At 37.4% G+C, this 17,610-nt stretch overlaps 1 protein-coding gene across 5 annotated transcripts in view; it reads left to right on the forward strand.

The window, feature by feature from the left end:
* SAFB2 (scaffold attachment factor B2) overlaps nucleotides 1-16,171 on the forward strand; it is a 36,443-nt gene extending 20,272 nt beyond the window's left edge. For 3 of the 5 annotated variants that reach the window (XM_027851003.1, XM_027851004.1, XM_027851006.1), the window contains 9 exons: nucleotides 1,524-1,615; nucleotides 3,506-3,642; nucleotides 5,408-5,701; nucleotides 7,003-7,140; nucleotides 8,592-8,634; nucleotides 11,348-11,472; nucleotides 15,185-15,297; nucleotides 15,469-15,535; nucleotides 15,867-16,171. In XM_027851003.1, coding sequence (XP_027706804.1) covers nucleotides 1,524-1,615; nucleotides 3,506-3,642; nucleotides 5,408-5,701; nucleotides 7,003-7,140; nucleotides 8,592-8,634; nucleotides 11,348-11,472; nucleotides 15,185-15,297; nucleotides 15,469-15,535; nucleotides 15,867-15,999 — 1,142 coding nt within the window. In that variant the 3' untranslated portion in view covers nucleotides 16,000-16,171. Of the gene's footprint in view, nucleotides 1-1,523; nucleotides 1,616-3,505; nucleotides 3,643-5,407; nucleotides 5,702-7,002; nucleotides 7,141-8,591; nucleotides 8,635-11,347; nucleotides 11,473-15,184; nucleotides 15,298-15,468; nucleotides 15,536-15,866 lie in introns of those variants that run through there. The other 2 variants (XM_027851005.1, XM_027851007.1) reach the window with 2 other exon arrangements.
* The last annotated feature ends 1,439 nt before the right edge of the window (nucleotides 16,172-17,610 follow it).

Raw genomic sequence — 17,610 nt, forward strand, 5'->3', positions numbered from 1 at the left:
AAAATTCAGGAAAGTAGTTTCCCTTCAATGATGAAATTGACTTTAAGAAAAATTTTAAAAGTTTATAATCATCAATAAAAATTTACATATATAATAATTCTTTACATGAAACCCTTTCCATTTAACAGACGAGCACCAGATGAGTTAGCATATAATAAATAAGCATAGAGTACATTTGCTTGTTTCCCTTCTAAATCAATCTGAAACTATTTTTGGCTTTTCTTTAAAAAGAGTCAAAAGTTTTTAAAAAGTATGTCTATAGTTTTGCAGCTGCTAATCTCTGTGTCTTCATATAGGTCTTCTCATATAGCCTGGCATTGTCTTTTTTTTTTTAAACAAATATCCAGAAATCTGAAAACATTAACATTAAGAATTAATCATGTTTGTAGGTAAACTTGGACTCCTGAATTCTTGCTCTCTTTTTTAATAGATTAAGAATTGTGTAGGACTAGGGCAATCATCTTAACAACAATGATAATAAACTTGGTTTTTTATCAATTTTATATAATTGCAAGCATTTAAATTAAACATATTATTAAATTGAACATATACTGAACCTTTTCTTGTCATCACATGTGCCTCCCTTTCCCATGAAAACAAAATGATAAGATAAGGGGAAATGGAGGTGGCAAGGACCAGAATCAGGCCAGTAGTAATTAAAGGTTCCTCCTAATACTTTGTGAGCTTCATTTTGTGTGTTTGTCTGTGTGTGTATGTGTGTATATAATTCTACACTACTTTGGACCCAACCCTGCTTTTTAGAAGCATTGGAAGTTTTTGCACATTGTTACATGCTAGATTTTAAATGTTTGTGATAATTTATCTGAGATGCAACCTGATGTCAAACAAGTTGTTTTAAAGATGGCTGGCAAGGATTGCAAATTTAATCAAGTAGATAACTTGTGGAAGGTAAAGTTGGATTGTTTTGCTTTAGGGAAAGAAAGTGGATTTTGAAGCATTTAGTATCCCAAGATAAATGTAGGGGAAGTGAACATATCTATTTCACTTTGTCAGTCTGTGCAGGGGAACAGCAGTGCATTGATTTAGAGAACATAGGCTAGGAGTCTGCAGCATTCTTAAAATGTGTGGGAAGAACAAAAATCAATAGCTTTGTTATCCTAGTTTCTACTGTGACATTGTGCAGAGTAGTAGAAATCCACAGGGTATGTGTATGTGCTTCTATACAAAGGGACAGATCATCTTACTAGAGAAACTTAAGTTTTTAAATATGGTTGCAGGGGCTTTTTTTTTTAATCAACTTAAAAAAACTGCTCTGCAGTTAGCTATTTTCAGACCCAGAACATGAAATCTTAATCTCAAAATTGAAGTGTGCCAATCTTAACATTTCTGCTCTGGTTATAAGAAATAGTAAATATTGCATGAGAACAATTTCAAATGATAAAAATTGTTTTTTATGATAAAGTTTAGAATTTTAAGCAAAATTTTGAGGATTAAATACTAAATCATAGAAAGTTGGAAGACAGCCACATAACTAATGCTGTTTTGTCATCTGTTATCTGAAGGAAGCAGAGGGACAGAACGGACAGTTGTAATGGACAAGTCAAAGGGGGAACCTGTCATTAGTGTGAAAACCACAACCAGGTCTAAAGATCGGGTAAGTATCATGTCTGGGTCCAGTTTCTCTGTGAGGGATGTGTAAAAACATTTTGGATTTACATTATGAAAATTATTATTTGATCTTGTAAATTAAGAGTGCCCTAAGGCACTTTTACGTTTTATATTTTGGAGATGTAAGAGGGTAGGCATGTGTTTATTGGTTTTATGTATAATGTGTTTAAATGCTCCAGCAGTGATGGGTTGACATGTGAAACAGATTTTTCAGTATGTTCATCTTTAAAAAAAAAAAATCCAAATTTAGAAAAATCCAAATTTTACCTTTTGGAGGTAAAGGGGAGAGAACAGAGATGAGAGACTTTCGATGAAGGCCTAGAGGGAAGGCTATGAGGCAACACAGTTGTCTTAGAGTAATCCTTGGTTAGGAAAATTTAAACCAATGGTTGTCCGGAAGTGCTAGAACGTCATAAAGATTCCTTCTTAACTATAAATTTTCATGTTCTTAATGCAGTATTCCAGTTCCACTTAACAATCTATTTTATGAATCATCCAGCAAGTATAGATAATCCCAATACATCCTTTTCTTTAACTGAAATTATATGTACGTACACAAAATTAAGATCTAAAACATGTTTTCAAAATATCTGCCGCCATTTTGCTGATACTCCATCAGACCACACCTCCTTCTGTGAAGTAAATTGACACAGGAAATACAGCTCACCATTGCAGGGGAAGGGCACAGATTTTCCAAGGTAAAAGGTAAGTTTTACTCATTGGTTAATTTAATAGCAGTTTAAATTTTTTTTTGGTTAATTTAATAAAGCCCTATTAAATTAACCAGAAAGTAAACTAGAATTCCTTTTAAAATTGTCTTCCATACTATCAGATGGTGTGCTGCATTTCCTGTGATCTTGTATTCTACACTTAGGTGTTTAACATAGTAGTGTGCTGTTTGATTTTTTTTTTCATGAAGGCAGCTATAACCTTTTTAAAAAACAAAACACTTTTACACATTGTATCTAGAATGCTTATTAAATTAGCCAGGGTAGCTGTACTTTTTCTTAGACAGTTCTCATGTAAATTGATAAGTTTCAGATTTTCAAAGAATGTCAAGAGCAACAGGATTTGTGGAAGTTGTCCTTGCCTCATTAGGCCATTTTGCAGTGTTAGATTTCTTCTTCTTAAGACTTTCTCGTCCAGTGAGAATGACTGGTAGAGTGGGGCAGCTAGGTGGTGTAGTAGATAGAGCACCGGCCCTGGATTCAGGAGGACCTGAGTTCAAATTTGGCCTCAGATAGAAAACACTCACTAGCTGTGTGACCCTGGACAAGTCATTTAACCACATTGCCTAGCCAAAAAAAAAAAAGAGAGAGAATGACTGGTAGAAAAGTGAAAAATTCACTTGACTAGTAATTAGAGTAAGTTTAACTGTACCTCTCATATCAAATCACAGTAGTTATTTTACCTAGACATATCCTATGTAATTAGGTGGTTGCTCTCAGAAACTAATATTCTATTGAATTACAAAAGTATTTTGTCTCAGAAATGTTACTGTAGGAAAAGATTCATTGCACATGAGTTTTCTGACATTTCTGAATCTCTTTTTGTTTTTATTTTTTCTTTTTGAATTTTGAAAACCTGATTTTCTTTACATATGTGAATGAAAGGCATTGCCTGAAACTTATTTACTTGATTAGTGGACTGGATTGCCTGTAGGCAGCTGCATGTACTCAGTTAAACTCCTTGGATTTATAATGTATTTATACTCTCATCTTTAAACCTCTTTCTTATTCAGGAATTATGATACTTCATATAAGTTAAATGGGACAGATGATCTTATTATGATTCAAATATGGATATTTTGTTTTCACTGAATATTTGCTATTATTACACTTTTGAGATTAATTTTTGAAAAAACTTTGGTAAACAGAGCTCTAAAAGTCAGGATCGAAAATCAGAAAGCAAAGAAAAGAGAGACATTTTGTCATTTGATAAAATCAAAGAACAGCGGGAACGGGAACGACAAAGGCAACGAGAACGAGAAATCAGAGAAACTGAAAGGCGTAGGTGAGTAGAAAGTCAAAATAAATTGGTTTGACTTTTTTTCTCCTGGAGTAAGTTATTTTTTTCCTCATCAGTATTTGGAGAGAGACTTCAGTTTCATTTCTGGTTGGACACTTAAATACATTCATCATGTTTTTAGCGCCAGCAGACCAGATCACCAAATCTCGAGGCTTTTTGTTCCAACCAGTACCTAAGCAACAGTCCCTCCTGCAACATAGTGAACAAGTGGGAATCCACAAAGGGGGAGTTTACTGTCTCTCAAGGCAACCCATTCTGCTTAATATCAGCTTGTTAATCTTCAAATTTTCATCTGACAGAAGAAAGGAGAGTACCATAAGTAAATTGTGACAGAGAAGCTCCATGAAGAAGTTGGAAACACTTGAAGTGGTTATTACTTTGATGAAAGGGTCGCTCAGCCAGCCGAGTCAACAAGCATTTATTAAGTACTAATTATGTGCCAGACACTGTACTAAGCACTAGGAATACAAAAAAGGCAAAACAAGTCCCTGTCCTCGAACTTACTGTTTAACGTCCCTAATTTTGACAGGTTCTAATCACTGATCCCAAAGCTATTCTCAAATAAAAATGGGCAGTTTGGACAGTCGTAGTTTTATTGTACTATAGGAAGGAGACAGATCAATGTCCTGCTGTAGGAAATCTTGACTGCTAAAAAATTCCTGTGCTTCATTTAAAGACCCTACATTTCATTTAAGGGTGGGGCAAAAAGTTTTTATAGCTTTTGATTATCATACCACCTTAGGGTCTAGGCTTCCTGTCTTATGTCAGGTTATATTTTTAATCATCGTTTAATATAACAAAGGACTTTCAGCATACTTAACATTTAGGAATACTTTAAGCTGATAGCAGGTTGTCTTTTTAAAAACACATTTTGAAAGTCTATTTGGTAGTTATATGGAAGCTACTGACTTCTATTCTCTTTGGCATTACATGGTAGAAAAACTGTTAGAGACTATAGGAGTATAACCATGAGCAATTTTACCTTTCTCAGCCTCAATTTCCTCATCGGTAAAAATGGGCGTGATACTTAATTATACATTGTGTGACATAATAACAATCATGGAATTTGTGTGAGGAAGAGACCGTGTAATACTGTACATACCATGTGGTTATCATTTTTAGGGATATTCGTTAGACTTAAAGGAATCTGTAAAAGATGACCCCTCATAGAAGAATTCATGTACTTAGAAATGGACGTTTCTACTCTGTGTACAGATTTTGCTTATCAGTGTAATGATTTCATTACATTTATATCTTATAAAATGCTTTATACAGTCTTGTGATCATACTGATTTTCTGTACAACCTAGGAAAGTGGCGCTTATATGATACATTGGGGACCTTTTCTGACTGAATCCAGTGCCTGTTATAGTACCACAACCTTCGTTTTCCCTCTTCTGAACACATCATCTATTTTGATTTAGAAATTAATTTTTTAATGCTTTAGTGAATATTTTTTCCTTGATTCTCTCTCTAGTTCATTCTATAATTTTTTTTTCTGTTAAATTTTTCCCATGTAAATTATGTGTGGATCAGCATTGAGCAAATGAGTGTGACGATATTTTCTGAATAGTTGAATAGGACAAGCAGTCTGTAAAAAAAAAAAAAAACATTTTTACGTCTTTTCATTTCGGAGAAAGTGTTTATTTTGCATGTTAATGAACAGTTGAGTAGTGAGGTTATCCCTTGTTGAAAGAAATTGTAAGCTCAACGAGAAGAGTTCCCGCTCAGGAATGTTTGTGTTTAACCAGAGAACGAGAGCAGCGGGAGCGGGAGCAGCGAATTGATGCCTTCCGAGAACGAAAAGAGAAAGCCAGGCTGCAGCGGGAACGTGTGCGGCTCGAGTGTCAGAGGCAGCGGCTTGAACGAGAGCGAATGGAGAGGGAGAGACTAGAGAGGGAGCGAATTCGTGTAGAGCAAGAAAGGAGAAAAGAGCAGGAACGCATCCATAGGGAGAGAGAGGAGCTTCGGCGCCAGCAGGAGCAATTACGCTATGAACAGGAGCGAAGGCCTGCTCTGAGAAGACCTTACGATGTAGATTCAAGGTAAGGGCAGCTGCTTTTGTGGAAGGATGGTCCGTCATGCCCCATGTTCTTGCTTGTGCATCATTCAGGTGCTAGGGATACAAAGATGACTATGACATAGGCCCTGCTCTCAAGGAGTTTACAATTCAGAGGAAAAACATAAACACAAATAACTGGTGGGGAAGTGGGTGGATGGGATGAGTCCATTTCGACCTCACATTGACTGTCAGGCTGGGCTTCGTGGAGGCTGTAACGTTTGAGTTGGACCTTGAAGGAAAGTGGGGATCTCGGGATAGAGTAAGAGTCCATTTGAAAGGTGGGAGAGGTGTTGATTGTTTTCATTTCTCTTTTAGCGTGTATAATTGAAAGTTGGTTGAAGTATAGTTATAGAAATATATCGGTTGCCATATCTTGATACATTGTTTGGAACACAGTAAGCCATAGAAATTTATAATTTTTTCACCATGAAATTGTTGAGTGATTCATTTCTTTTGGATTGAGGTCCTTCTGAGTCTTCTTGGCAGTTGATACTTTCTGAAGGGTCTTAACTGATCCTTTTAAAACCACTCTTAGAGTTGAGAAGTACCTTAGGAGACCTCAGTCCCTACTTGAAGAATAATTCCTTTGAGTTTCTCCAGTTCCATTACTTGTTAAGATATTTTATGTCTTTAAAAGCCTTTAAATATCGATTATGCCTAAATTGCTTTGGTAGCCTCAGTCCAGTACATCCTTTGTACAACTGAAGAAGGGATGAGTAAAGGGTATTAAAGAAACTTGTCCATGGATTTAAAAGTAAGTTTATTGTTCTTCAGTGTATCATTGGCCCTAAATTGGTAATTATCACCCTTCTAGCTTTGAGTTTAATTTTCCTGTAAAATTCAACAAAAGGTAATTGGATAGTACTCTAATAAGTATTTCCTGTTTTAATTCTGTTGGCTTTATAGGAAACTGGGGAGGAGGCTCAGTTTAGTTAGGTAGACTTACATTCAAGGTAGAAAGTCATACTTTGTCATTCCAGGAGAATCAAATATTTCATTACACTCTTGTTCAAACACATGCAGGGATCAGGGTATTAACCATCTTGATACAATTAGCTCACAGCAGTCTTTCTTGAGATTGTCAAATTAGAATGCCAGTATGCCTCTTGGCAGTTTGAGGGATTTTAATTTATCAGATCAAAATGATAATGATTGAATGTGCAGAGATTAGCCCTGCAGGACATTTTAAATGAGACTTGGTCTAGACAGAGTGCTTTTTCTTCTCTTTTTTCTTTTATTCTTATTTATAAATTAAATACTTTTTGGGGGGGGGTATACACACAGACGAGATGATTCATATTGGCCAGAAGGAAAACGAGCTGCACTCGATGATAGATACCGATCTGAGTTTAGCCGGCAAGATCGTTTTCATGATTTTGACCACAGGGACCGGAGCCGATACCAGGACCATTCAGTGGACAGGTTAGCCCTTCTCATTCCCTTCATGCTCAGAAATGTAGGCTCATGCATTTAGGTATTTTGTTTTCTGAATAGGACGTAGATGCAGTTGTGACAATGTTCTTTGCAGTTGTGCTTTACTTTTGGAGCATGTTAACCAAGAACTTTTGACTTCCTGAATCTGTGATCCCTTCTTAGATGCAATGAACAAATTTGGATGGCATGTAGAAGTTGCTGAGAAAACTTACAGAACTGTAGTTTCAAAGCTGGTTGTGGAAGATTTTTGCAAGGGTATTTGAGCATTAGAGTCACATCATTTTTCTCCCTGGAAAATTGGTTAGAAATGAAATCTGTGCCTTGTGGAAATAATGTTAGATTTCACTTCAGAAATATGGTTCAGACTTCATGAGAATGATAGAAAGCACTACTCATTGGTATTTTAATAATTGTTTTTGTTCCTTCTCGCTTTGAAACGTATGGTTCTGTAAGTTTTCTCGGGTTGTTCTTTCCTTGAGCACAGGCAGTTAATTACTACCAGAATCTAGTCATAGTCCATCACTCTTTTTATACAAACCAAGTTCTTGGCCTGATCTTTTGGTGTTTCCTTTTAGGTCCATTAGTCCAATAAAAAAATAAATTAGTCTCAATTTTCAGAAAATATTAGGTCTACTAAGATTTATATTCAAGTCACCCACATTTACCCACACCATTTCATTCTTCCATAGCTACTCCATGTTTTTTAGACTTATACATTTTAATTTAAATCATCAAATGTTTCTCTTTCACTGATACGCCCAGGGTTCCTTCACAGATCTAGCAAAAAGAATAACATCCAAAGGGCAAAGTATATTTCATTTCCCATTAGGATCTAAATTTTGGGAGACTGGCCATACGAATCAGTCCCTATTTTAAATAGGGATGTACCTGCTTTGTGGAATTAGTTCCAAATTTTTGATTTTGTGAATCCTGTAGCTCTACTGTGAGCTGCCTTTCTTTTGGCCATTTCAGTGCTCATTTGCTCTTCTACCAGAGGAAAGAAAGGAAAAGAGATGAAAGGTGAATTACAAGGTAGTTAATTTAATTATTTATTATTGTTAGCGCCAGGAAAATATTTGGTAGAAGAGAGTTGGACTTGTTAGTTAACAATCAGAAGTTTTGGCACTTCTGTGGATTTTGTATTCATCTGGGCTATTTTTGTTCCCTTTGACCACTTCATAAATGATCAAAGTTCTGTCTCAGTGGTGTGAAGTTTCATGTCAGAGATTTGAGTAAATAGAGGTGGTTGTAGAAGATTTTTGCAAGGGTATCTGAGCATTAGAGTCACTTCATTTTTCTCCCTGGAAAATTGGTTAGAAATGAAATCTGTGCGTTGTGGAAATAGTGTTAGATTTCACTTCAGAAATCTGATTTAGACTTCGTGAGAATGATAGAAAGAACTACCCATTGGTATTTTAATAATTGTTTTTGTTTCCCAGGAGGGAAGGTTCAAGGTCAGTGATGGGAGAAAGAGATGGGCAGGTGAGTTAAATCTTGAGATCTCCTTCTAACACTTTCATTCTTCTTGGTAGTTTAAGTAACTTTTAGACTTGAGCTCCTCCTGATGATTATTAGTCTGGCAGAATGAGTGACAGGGTGGGTATGGTGGCAGAGCCCTTGACTTGAAATCACAAGACCTGGGTTCAAAGCCAGACTCTGGCATTCGTTAGCTTTGTGACTTTGGCTAGCTGTTTTCATTCCTTTGGGGATTAAATAAGAATAGGAATAATATCTGTACCATATACCTCATTGAATGGGGTGGGGGACAAGGATGGGGAAGAGTACTCGGTAAACCATAAAAAGTGTGAGTTATTTTTCTTATTAACTCTGGAGAACCAAAATAACTGATAAGAATCTGTTTTTTTAAAAAACTTAAGTTCTTGTGTACAAGTGCCTGCCACTAGACATTCTAGATATGGGGTTAGGGGAGCAGGTACTAAAAAAGTATGGTGGAATGTCTGTGTTGAAGGTGTTCAGTATTAAGAAGAAAGGATGTGTTTGTGAGAAAGTTAACAGTCATGTGATGGAATATTAAGGGCCAAGTGAATATTGTATTAGAAAGTTTTCTAGGATCATAGATTTAGAGCTGAAAGTGGATTTTAGAAGTCACTGAGTTCAGCTCTTTGTTTTACAGATTAAAGAACTGAGTCCCAGAGAGCTCAAGTAATATACCCAGGGTCACACGCTTGACCCTGATTTCATTGATTCCAAGCCCAGTGCTCTCCTGCAGTGGTGTCAAGCCAAAATAGAAATGAGAACCACTAATCTGTAGATAGGAATCCCTGTAGGCTGCATGTTGACCTAGTTTGAAAATGTAGTGCTAGTTATCTGTGTCTTACTGTAATTTTATTTGTTTTGTTAGATGTTTCCCAGTTACATTTTAATCTGGTTCAGGTTGCAGTTGGGAGTGCTGCAGGCCTGTGGACTGCATTTTGGCACCTCTGCTCTACTGCACTGACTCTCTGCAGATAGTGTGGCCCATGCGAGTTCCCTCACATACCAAACAGTCTGAACAATGCAGGGCCAGAGGTGGGCGAGTGGACTAAGTCCCCCGGAGCATGGTCTCTGGAGAGCCAAGTGATGTAGAGCGTGGAATGCTAGAAGATGGTCAGAGTGGGCTGTCTTGATAGGTTAGGCCATGTTTGATTCCTCCAATAAGTTAGTATCATATCAAAAGATTTAGGAAGGCATATGAGAGCTTTGGTTCATTTCTTTGGTTTGTCTTGAATATTTTCCAGAGCCATGATTCATAATCATGATATTAATAGTTTTCATCTCCACAACTATCTTTGTTACCAGAATGTTTTTTGTTTTTGTTTTTTTTGGTTTTTTTTTTTGGCAAGTTGATGGTAGTCTAATAGCAATGGATATTCTAACCAAAATTCTTTATATTGACCACAGTGTGTCAAGATCCAAATATATTTTTCGTCCCTTTTGATTTGTTAACTTTTTTCTGTTGAAAGGTGGAAAGGTGCTACCTCATCAAATAAGTTTGAGTATTATGTTCTTTATGCATGAATATCATTTTATTATAAGTCATGTAGTTGCTCCTTGGTTCTCTAAAGCTATAATTATTAAATAGCTTTATTCAGCAGAACAGAAATATAAAGTTTTACCAATTAGTTGAGAAGGAAGGAAATCTGTGTTTTTTAAGTGCCTACTATGTACCAGGTACTTTAAGTACTTTACAAGTGATATCTCATTTGACCCTAATAACAATCCTGGGAGGTTGATGATATTATTATACCCATTTTACAAATGAGGAAACTGAGGCTGAGATAGTAAGTGGTTTGCCCAGAGTCAACAAGCTAGTTAAGTATTTGAAGTCAGATTTGAATCCAGCTCAGCATCTACTGTACCACCTAGCTGAAAGGTCAGAAAGTGTGTTTTAGGAGTAGGCTAACATCCTTGTACCTATGAGCTGGAGTGTTCAAACATGAGGTAGCCGAGGGAGGGGGAGGGTGAGGCTAAGGAACATCTTACTTTTTTCTAAATTAAATATGGGTGTCATCTGTGAAAGAAAAAAAAAGTTGGGAGTCCTGTAACATAGTAAGGCTAGAGCTGGGTCCCCATTAATATGAATAGCAAATTCAGTGAAGTGGTTTTATTAGTTGAATTCACTTGACATGTTTCCACAAGATTGGAACCAGTTGCCGTATTTTGCATAATTTTAACTTTGAATGGTACAGATTTGAATACGCATGACCACCTGACAGGATTCATCTACGCTCTTTGGTATCTCGCTCTTTGGTATCTCGCTGTGTGAAAAAAGGTGTTCAGGCTGGTGACTGAAGTGGAATGGTGATGAAATGAGTTTTTAAGCCAAGTCTTACATCTTAAATGTCAGCAGCAGATCTGTTCAGTGAAGCACAACTTTGAAGTGACCAGCACGAACTAGCGCTAACACAAAAAGGTGGAGAGGCAGTGTTTTTCAACTGGAAAAGGACTGAGCTTAGATTAGGGTTCCAATCCTAGCCCTGTACTTACTAGTTGGTATGACTTTGGGGCAAGTTTGTTCACCATTTTCACTAGCAGTTTCCTCATCTTGCACATGGGATTGTCATGAGGAAAGGTAGCTTTGCAAAGTTAAAGCATGGCGTAAATGTGAATTAGAAGGATTGGTGTTTTGTTCTGCATCGGTGTTAGCAATCTAATGAACAGGAGAGCATTATTGTGTTACTTCTCTACCTTTTAGCACTATGTAGATGATCGCCATGGAGGACCAGAGCGCCATGGACGGGACTCACGAGATGGGTGGGGCAGCTATGGTTCTGACAAGAGAATGAGTGAAGGAAGGGGACTGCCACCTCCACCACCCAGGTTAGCAATGTTAAGGAGAAAAATTACGTGCTCCAGATGTTTTTGTGTAAGATTTCATACTGTTAGGCAATCTAGTAGCCATCCTAGTCCTCTTTAACAATTCAGCTCAGTGAGACAATTTTGCCTAGAAGAATGTTCCTCAGTAGGAAGCAGCCAGGCCTACTTGGTTTTGGCTTGGAAATCTGGGAGTTTTACCCAATTCTGACTTTATTTTTTTTTTAAACTACTTGAGGTATTTTGGGCCATTTACTACAAAACAACTACCATCTTCAAAGGAGAGACAAAGGTGCCTAGCATCATGCATTATGGCATTCCAAATGAGAATCTTACTGAAAATCTTTTAAGTTTATTTTAGCTGTTTTTTTGATGGAAATCTTTATTTACATATATATATATATATATATATATATACACACACACACACACATACATACACACAAACACACACATATTATCTATATCTATCTATATATGCTTCCCAGTTTTCTTAGAGTGTACCGAACATAATTTTAACATTTCTTGATGGTGATGAAAATTGTAGCTTGCATTTCTTTTGCTCTTTACGCTTTACAAAATGTTTATTTCACAACCTGTGAAGTAGACAGTGCAAATATTCTATCTATTTTGCAGATGAGGAAATTGAGTCTCATAAATGTTAAGGTATTTGCCAGGGTCATGCCAGCTAAGATTTGAACCCAGGTCTTCTGACTCCATATCTAGTTCCCTTTCCAATACTCCTAGCCATCAGACCTGTTCATCGCACTTCATTGGTATACTCTCAACTGTTTGGTGTAAGATCTTTCTGTTGGCAACAGAGAGAGTTTTCCTTCTCCCCCATCCCCACCCCATTTTTAACTCCATTGCAATGGATAGTACTTCACATTTGAAAGCTGTGGACTTAGACCCTGCTTGGGTTTAGTAATTATGTGATCTTGGGCAAGTCAGTTAAGCATTTATTAAGTACAGACAGTTCTCCCTTTATGTAAGTGGACCATTCCACAGACCTCTACATAATGCAATTTTTACCTAATGCAACTTGCCCCTACCCACCCACTTCACTTAGCCTATATAACAAAGATACACACAAAGTAATACCTTTATGCAAGTCATAAAATGTACTAGAATACAGATATATTAAATACTGTACTATGATAATAAACAGAATTATGAAATGAAGGGTAAAGTTAATAATAATGTTTGCTCAGTACTGTATAGTAAAGTTAACATAGGTGTACAGTGTATCGTTCCTTCCCCACCCACTGCATCTAGGCTTTCTCACTGGTGGCTGGCTGTACAACTTTTTTTTATTAAGTTATCAAGAGATGTTTGGATATCTTTTTTCACTCAAATGATGAAGTGTTTCTGCCACTTGTGAACTTTTTTGGTTCAGCTGAGAGTTCCAAAGCTTCCCTTTCTTCTTCTGTAGTCCTGTAATTCCTCTTGGGAAGTGGAAGCCCCTGAGGTGGTTCCCTTACCTCCCACTCTTATGTGACTTCTCCCTGCCCCTCTCCCTCAGTAGACTTCTTCGCATAAAGTCTAATTTTGCATAGTGTGAATTTACATAAAGAACTATCTATAATTGCTTACTGTGTTCCAGGCACTGTATGAAGTGCTGAGGATTCAAAGAAAGGCAAAAAATAGGCTAAGCCCTCAAGGAGCTCACAGTCTAATGGGAGAGGCAAACATGAAAATAACTATAGATCTATACATATTAGAAGAAGGCAGTCAGAAATAGAGTTTTATATCTCTCCTCCCTATTATAGCTATACCCCTCTGAAAAAAGGTGGTCTACAATCTCTTAACTCTCTGCAGTCTGGCTTCCAACCTTATTATTCATCTGAAACAGTAAATTACCAATGAGTTCTTAATCTCCAAAATGAAGGGCCTTTTCTCAGTTTTCAACCTTCTTGACTTCTTTGCAGTATTTGACACTGTCACCCTTTTTGACATTCATTTTTCTCTAGACTTTCATGACACTATTCTCTCCTGGGTCTTCTGCTGCCTGTCTGATCCTTTCTTCTCAATCTCCCTTTCTATATCTTCATCTAGTTCTTGCCTGCATATTGTGGCTCTCCCCCAAGGCACTCTGTCTTGGGCTGCCTTCTCTTCTCCCTTTATAGATTTTGCTTAGCTTCTGTGTATTCAGTTATCCATATGCAAATGATTCTCAGACTGTTCAGTCCTAACCTTTCTCCTGACCACTAGTCCCACATCTCCAACTGCTTCTTAGACATCTCAAATTGGATATCTCCTAGACATCTTAAACTCAATATGTCTTAAACCGAACCCGTCTTCTCTTCGGCCTCCCCCCACTTCCTACCTTTACGTTTCTGTCAAGGGTATTACCATCCTACTCACCTAAGCTCACAAACCCTTCGTAACTTGACTCCTTCTTACCTCTCCAGTCTTTTTTCACCTCAGTCCCCACTATATGATTTGTGGGCCACTGACCCTGGCCACCTTGCTGTCCTTGCACAAGACACACCATCTGCGTAAGACATTGCCTGACTGAGTATGTTTAGTGGTTGTCCCTCATACCTGTATCTCTCACCCTCCTTATTTCCCAGTCCTTAATTTTAGTGCCTTTTCTCTATTTATATCTATCCTATATGTTTGTATATATCTATTATTTATACAGGTATTTGTATGTTGTCTCCCCCATGAAACTTTGAGCTTCACAAGAGCAGGGACTGTTTTCTACTTTTCTTTGTATTTAGCATGTAGCAGTGTGCCTGGTACATAGAAGGCAATAAATATATGCTTCTTGACTTGCTTTGGCGTGATACTGAAAAGTGAAGTAATTAAATCTATCTGAATCTTACTTTCCAAATATATAAAATGATGGCATTGGACTGAAGTATCTTTGAAGTGCCTTCTGGCTTGAAATCCTTTTTCTCAAGTTAGGAATTTGGGTTCCGATAATAGTTTTTGCTCTGGTGCATAGGTTTTAATTATTAAGTGTCAGAGAGAGTCTATGGGAGCTCAATGTAAGTCTGATATTGGAGATAAGTTGGTGTAAATTCTCCTGTCCCTTCTGATTTAATCAGTTTTGCCTGAAAAAAATCATCAGAAAACTTAAAGATGAGGATTTGCCCAAGGATATTAAAAAATATTGATATTTTATTATGACTGTAGACTGAGCATGTCTGATATAATTACATGTAATTGCAAGATTCTCTGTGGCTTCATCATAGTTTATCTTTGAAAATCAAGCCAATTAAGCTGTCACATTTATTCCTTTACTATGTAGGCTATGCTGATATTATACATGGGCAGTTATAAAAATCAGGATATCTTTTACCTGTTGGTATGTTTGCCCTAATAACAATGAGATTAGCATGGGTTTTGTAAACTGGGTACCATTTTAGAATTTTAGTTTTAGGATACACAATTTGCCTATCTAATTTTGACATTACAATTTGGAAAGTAGCATCAGAGCAACTGTTGGTCTTTATTAGATCAGGAATAGAAAAGAGAACATATTCTCTTCATCTAGTCCTACTCTAATAAAGGAAAGAAACTGAGGCCCTGAGAGGTGAAATGTCTGACAGCATCTGAAACTGGACGTCAAACTTTTTACAGCCGTATCTCAGTTTCAGTTAGAGAAATTGACTGTTATTAAATAAATACTGTATGGAGTAGTTACACAAGAACCAAAAATATCATCTAAGTAATTTTATTTTGTCATTTATTTATTTATTTACTGGTGAAGGGGTGGCCGTGAGTGGGGAGATCACACCCAAAGGATAGAGGATCATCAGGATCGGTCTTGGCAGGGCAGCATGGACGGAGGAATGATGGGCCGAGATCATGAGAGGTGGCAAGGTATGGGGCCGATTCGCTGGGAAACTTGTCGCTTGGGAGATCCCCTAATGTGACCCAAGCCCCTTTTTTCTTTCGCTTACATGTATACCATCTAACCCCTGGGAATCTCAAAATAAAATGATCTTCTAAGTCACATTCAAGTATTTGAAAACTTTTTTTCATATTTTCTAGGTGGTGAGAGAGGCATGTCTGGTCACTCAGGACCAGGCCATATGGTGAATCGGGGAGGAATGTCGGGGTAAGAAGTTTTGTCCGACAATAGTTGATTTGTTCTTGATTCTTCACTTGCTCTCCCTTTTAAACATACGATCTCTCTTTTGCATGTTAGTTCAGCTTACTTGATTGAATGTTTTGAAAACAAATCAGGTATTTCCAACTTATGCAAATAACCTTCTTCAGTTTCCTGGAATTCAGTGTGTGTTTGTAGTGCTTTTCGCATCTGGTGCATCTGATCAAGAGGGGGAAAAAATCAAGAGAGATGTAAATGCTACAGAATCTTACTGAACAGTGTTGCAATGAAAACTTTTAAAAAAAACACTTCAAGGAAAACAGTTTGAATTTGTTCCTAGGCGTGGTGGCTTTGCGCAAGGTGGAAACTCCCAGGGCCACGTGATGCAGGGTGGTGCAATGCAAGGCAGAGGATTTGGAGGACAAGACAGAGCCAGCAGAGGCAGTCACCCTCACTTCACCCGCCGATACTAAGTAGTAACTTCTTGTTTTGGTGTTAGGTGGCGGCAGTATTGAGTTCTTTTAGCCAGGGTTCCCTTGGACTTGTGGGTCTTTTTTTTTTTTAAACTCTGCCACCATATTGTAGCTCAATACAATGTGAACTCATTTGGGTTTTTTTGTAATAAATGTGTTTTTGTTCATACCATTTCTTTAAAGAGTTTCTGTTAATGAAGCATTCCATTTTCCATTAATAAAAGTTTACAGTTACTGCTGTTTTCTTTCTCTGGAGTTTGACAAAGCTTTATTACACAATTGAAGTCCAAAAAATGCCGTCTTGCCCCATCATTTACTTGTTGGGAGCTGAAACCGCTGTGTTGTCTTGAATGTTTTATACCATCTCCTCCTCACTGCTGATCCCTCAGTTTCAGTGTCTGAATTACACAACATTATTAACCAGATGAATGGGGAAACCAAGACCCATAGGGGAAAGATTGCCAGCAACATCACAAAGCAAGTCAGTGGTAGCGGAATTCGGACCTTCTGAAACCCTGGCAATTCCCTATTCCTTATGTATTCTGATACTTAAAAAGTTCTTGTTAGTAAGATGTGTGGTAACATGGCTGTATCTGACAGTATTAGTCTGTCACGATTTGGCCCCAGTCTACTATTCCAGACTCATTAGTACATTACTCCTTTTCCCTGCTCTCCATCCAGTTTTACCTTGACTGTTCAATGATGCTTTGCCTCCTCTCTCTTGGAGCTGGCTGTCCTCATGCATTGAATAATGTATACTCCTCAACACACACACCTCTACCTCATAGAATCTCCAAAACAGCTCAAGCACTACTTAATGCATGAAGCTTTTCCTGATCCCACCCCTCCACCCCGGTAGTTGGTGCCCACCCATTTTCCCTAACTTACCCCAAATTTGTATATGCTTAAGTACTCTATGTCTTCTCCAATAGAGAGTACAAGCTATTTGAGAACTAGAGCTGTTTGATTTTTATCCATGTGTCCTCATCACTTTGCACAGTGCCTGTCACATAGTAGGTACCTAATCAATGCTTGGTTATTGAATCCTAGGATCACAGAAATTAGAGCTGCAAAGTATCTTAGAAATCATATAATCTTAAAAGGTTTGCAATGTCTCCAGGGCCTGGTACTTTTGCTCCTTTTGTATCTTTGTTAAACAGCAATTCCTACAACAGGATTATGATAAGCATGACAAGGTTTTCAATTTATTCAGCTCTCCCCATTAGAAATCTAAAACATTTGAAATTAGCTTTGGGATAAGAAGTAAATGAGCACAATTTGAGTATGCTATTAGGTTCCCCTGGGACCATGTAGTGAACAGTTTAAAATGATGAAAATCATAGATAATTGAAGGTCATTTACTGAGACAACTTTTTGTATTTCAGTATTTCAGAGATAGTGATTTTTATTGGTATTGATACTTCTTGTGAAATAGCTACAAATGTGCATTACTATGATAAAAAAAAATAACCCTTGGTCCCAACCTTCTAGGGACCGTCCCATGATTTCTTAGGCTATTTCTCAGATGACAGTCCTTTCCCCAAATGTTTAGGTGAAGCCTTTTCAGTTTAGTGTCGTGGTTCACTTGAAGGACTATATTGAGGTCTTCAA

Source organism: Vombatus ursinus, unplaced genomic scaffold (assembly GCF_900497805.2).
Source record: "Vombatus ursinus unplaced genomic scaffold, bare-nosed wombat genome assembly UNPS02009173.1, whole genome shotgun sequence".
Taxonomy (NCBI): domain Eukaryota; kingdom Metazoa; phylum Chordata; class Mammalia; order Diprotodontia; family Vombatidae; genus Vombatus; species Vombatus ursinus.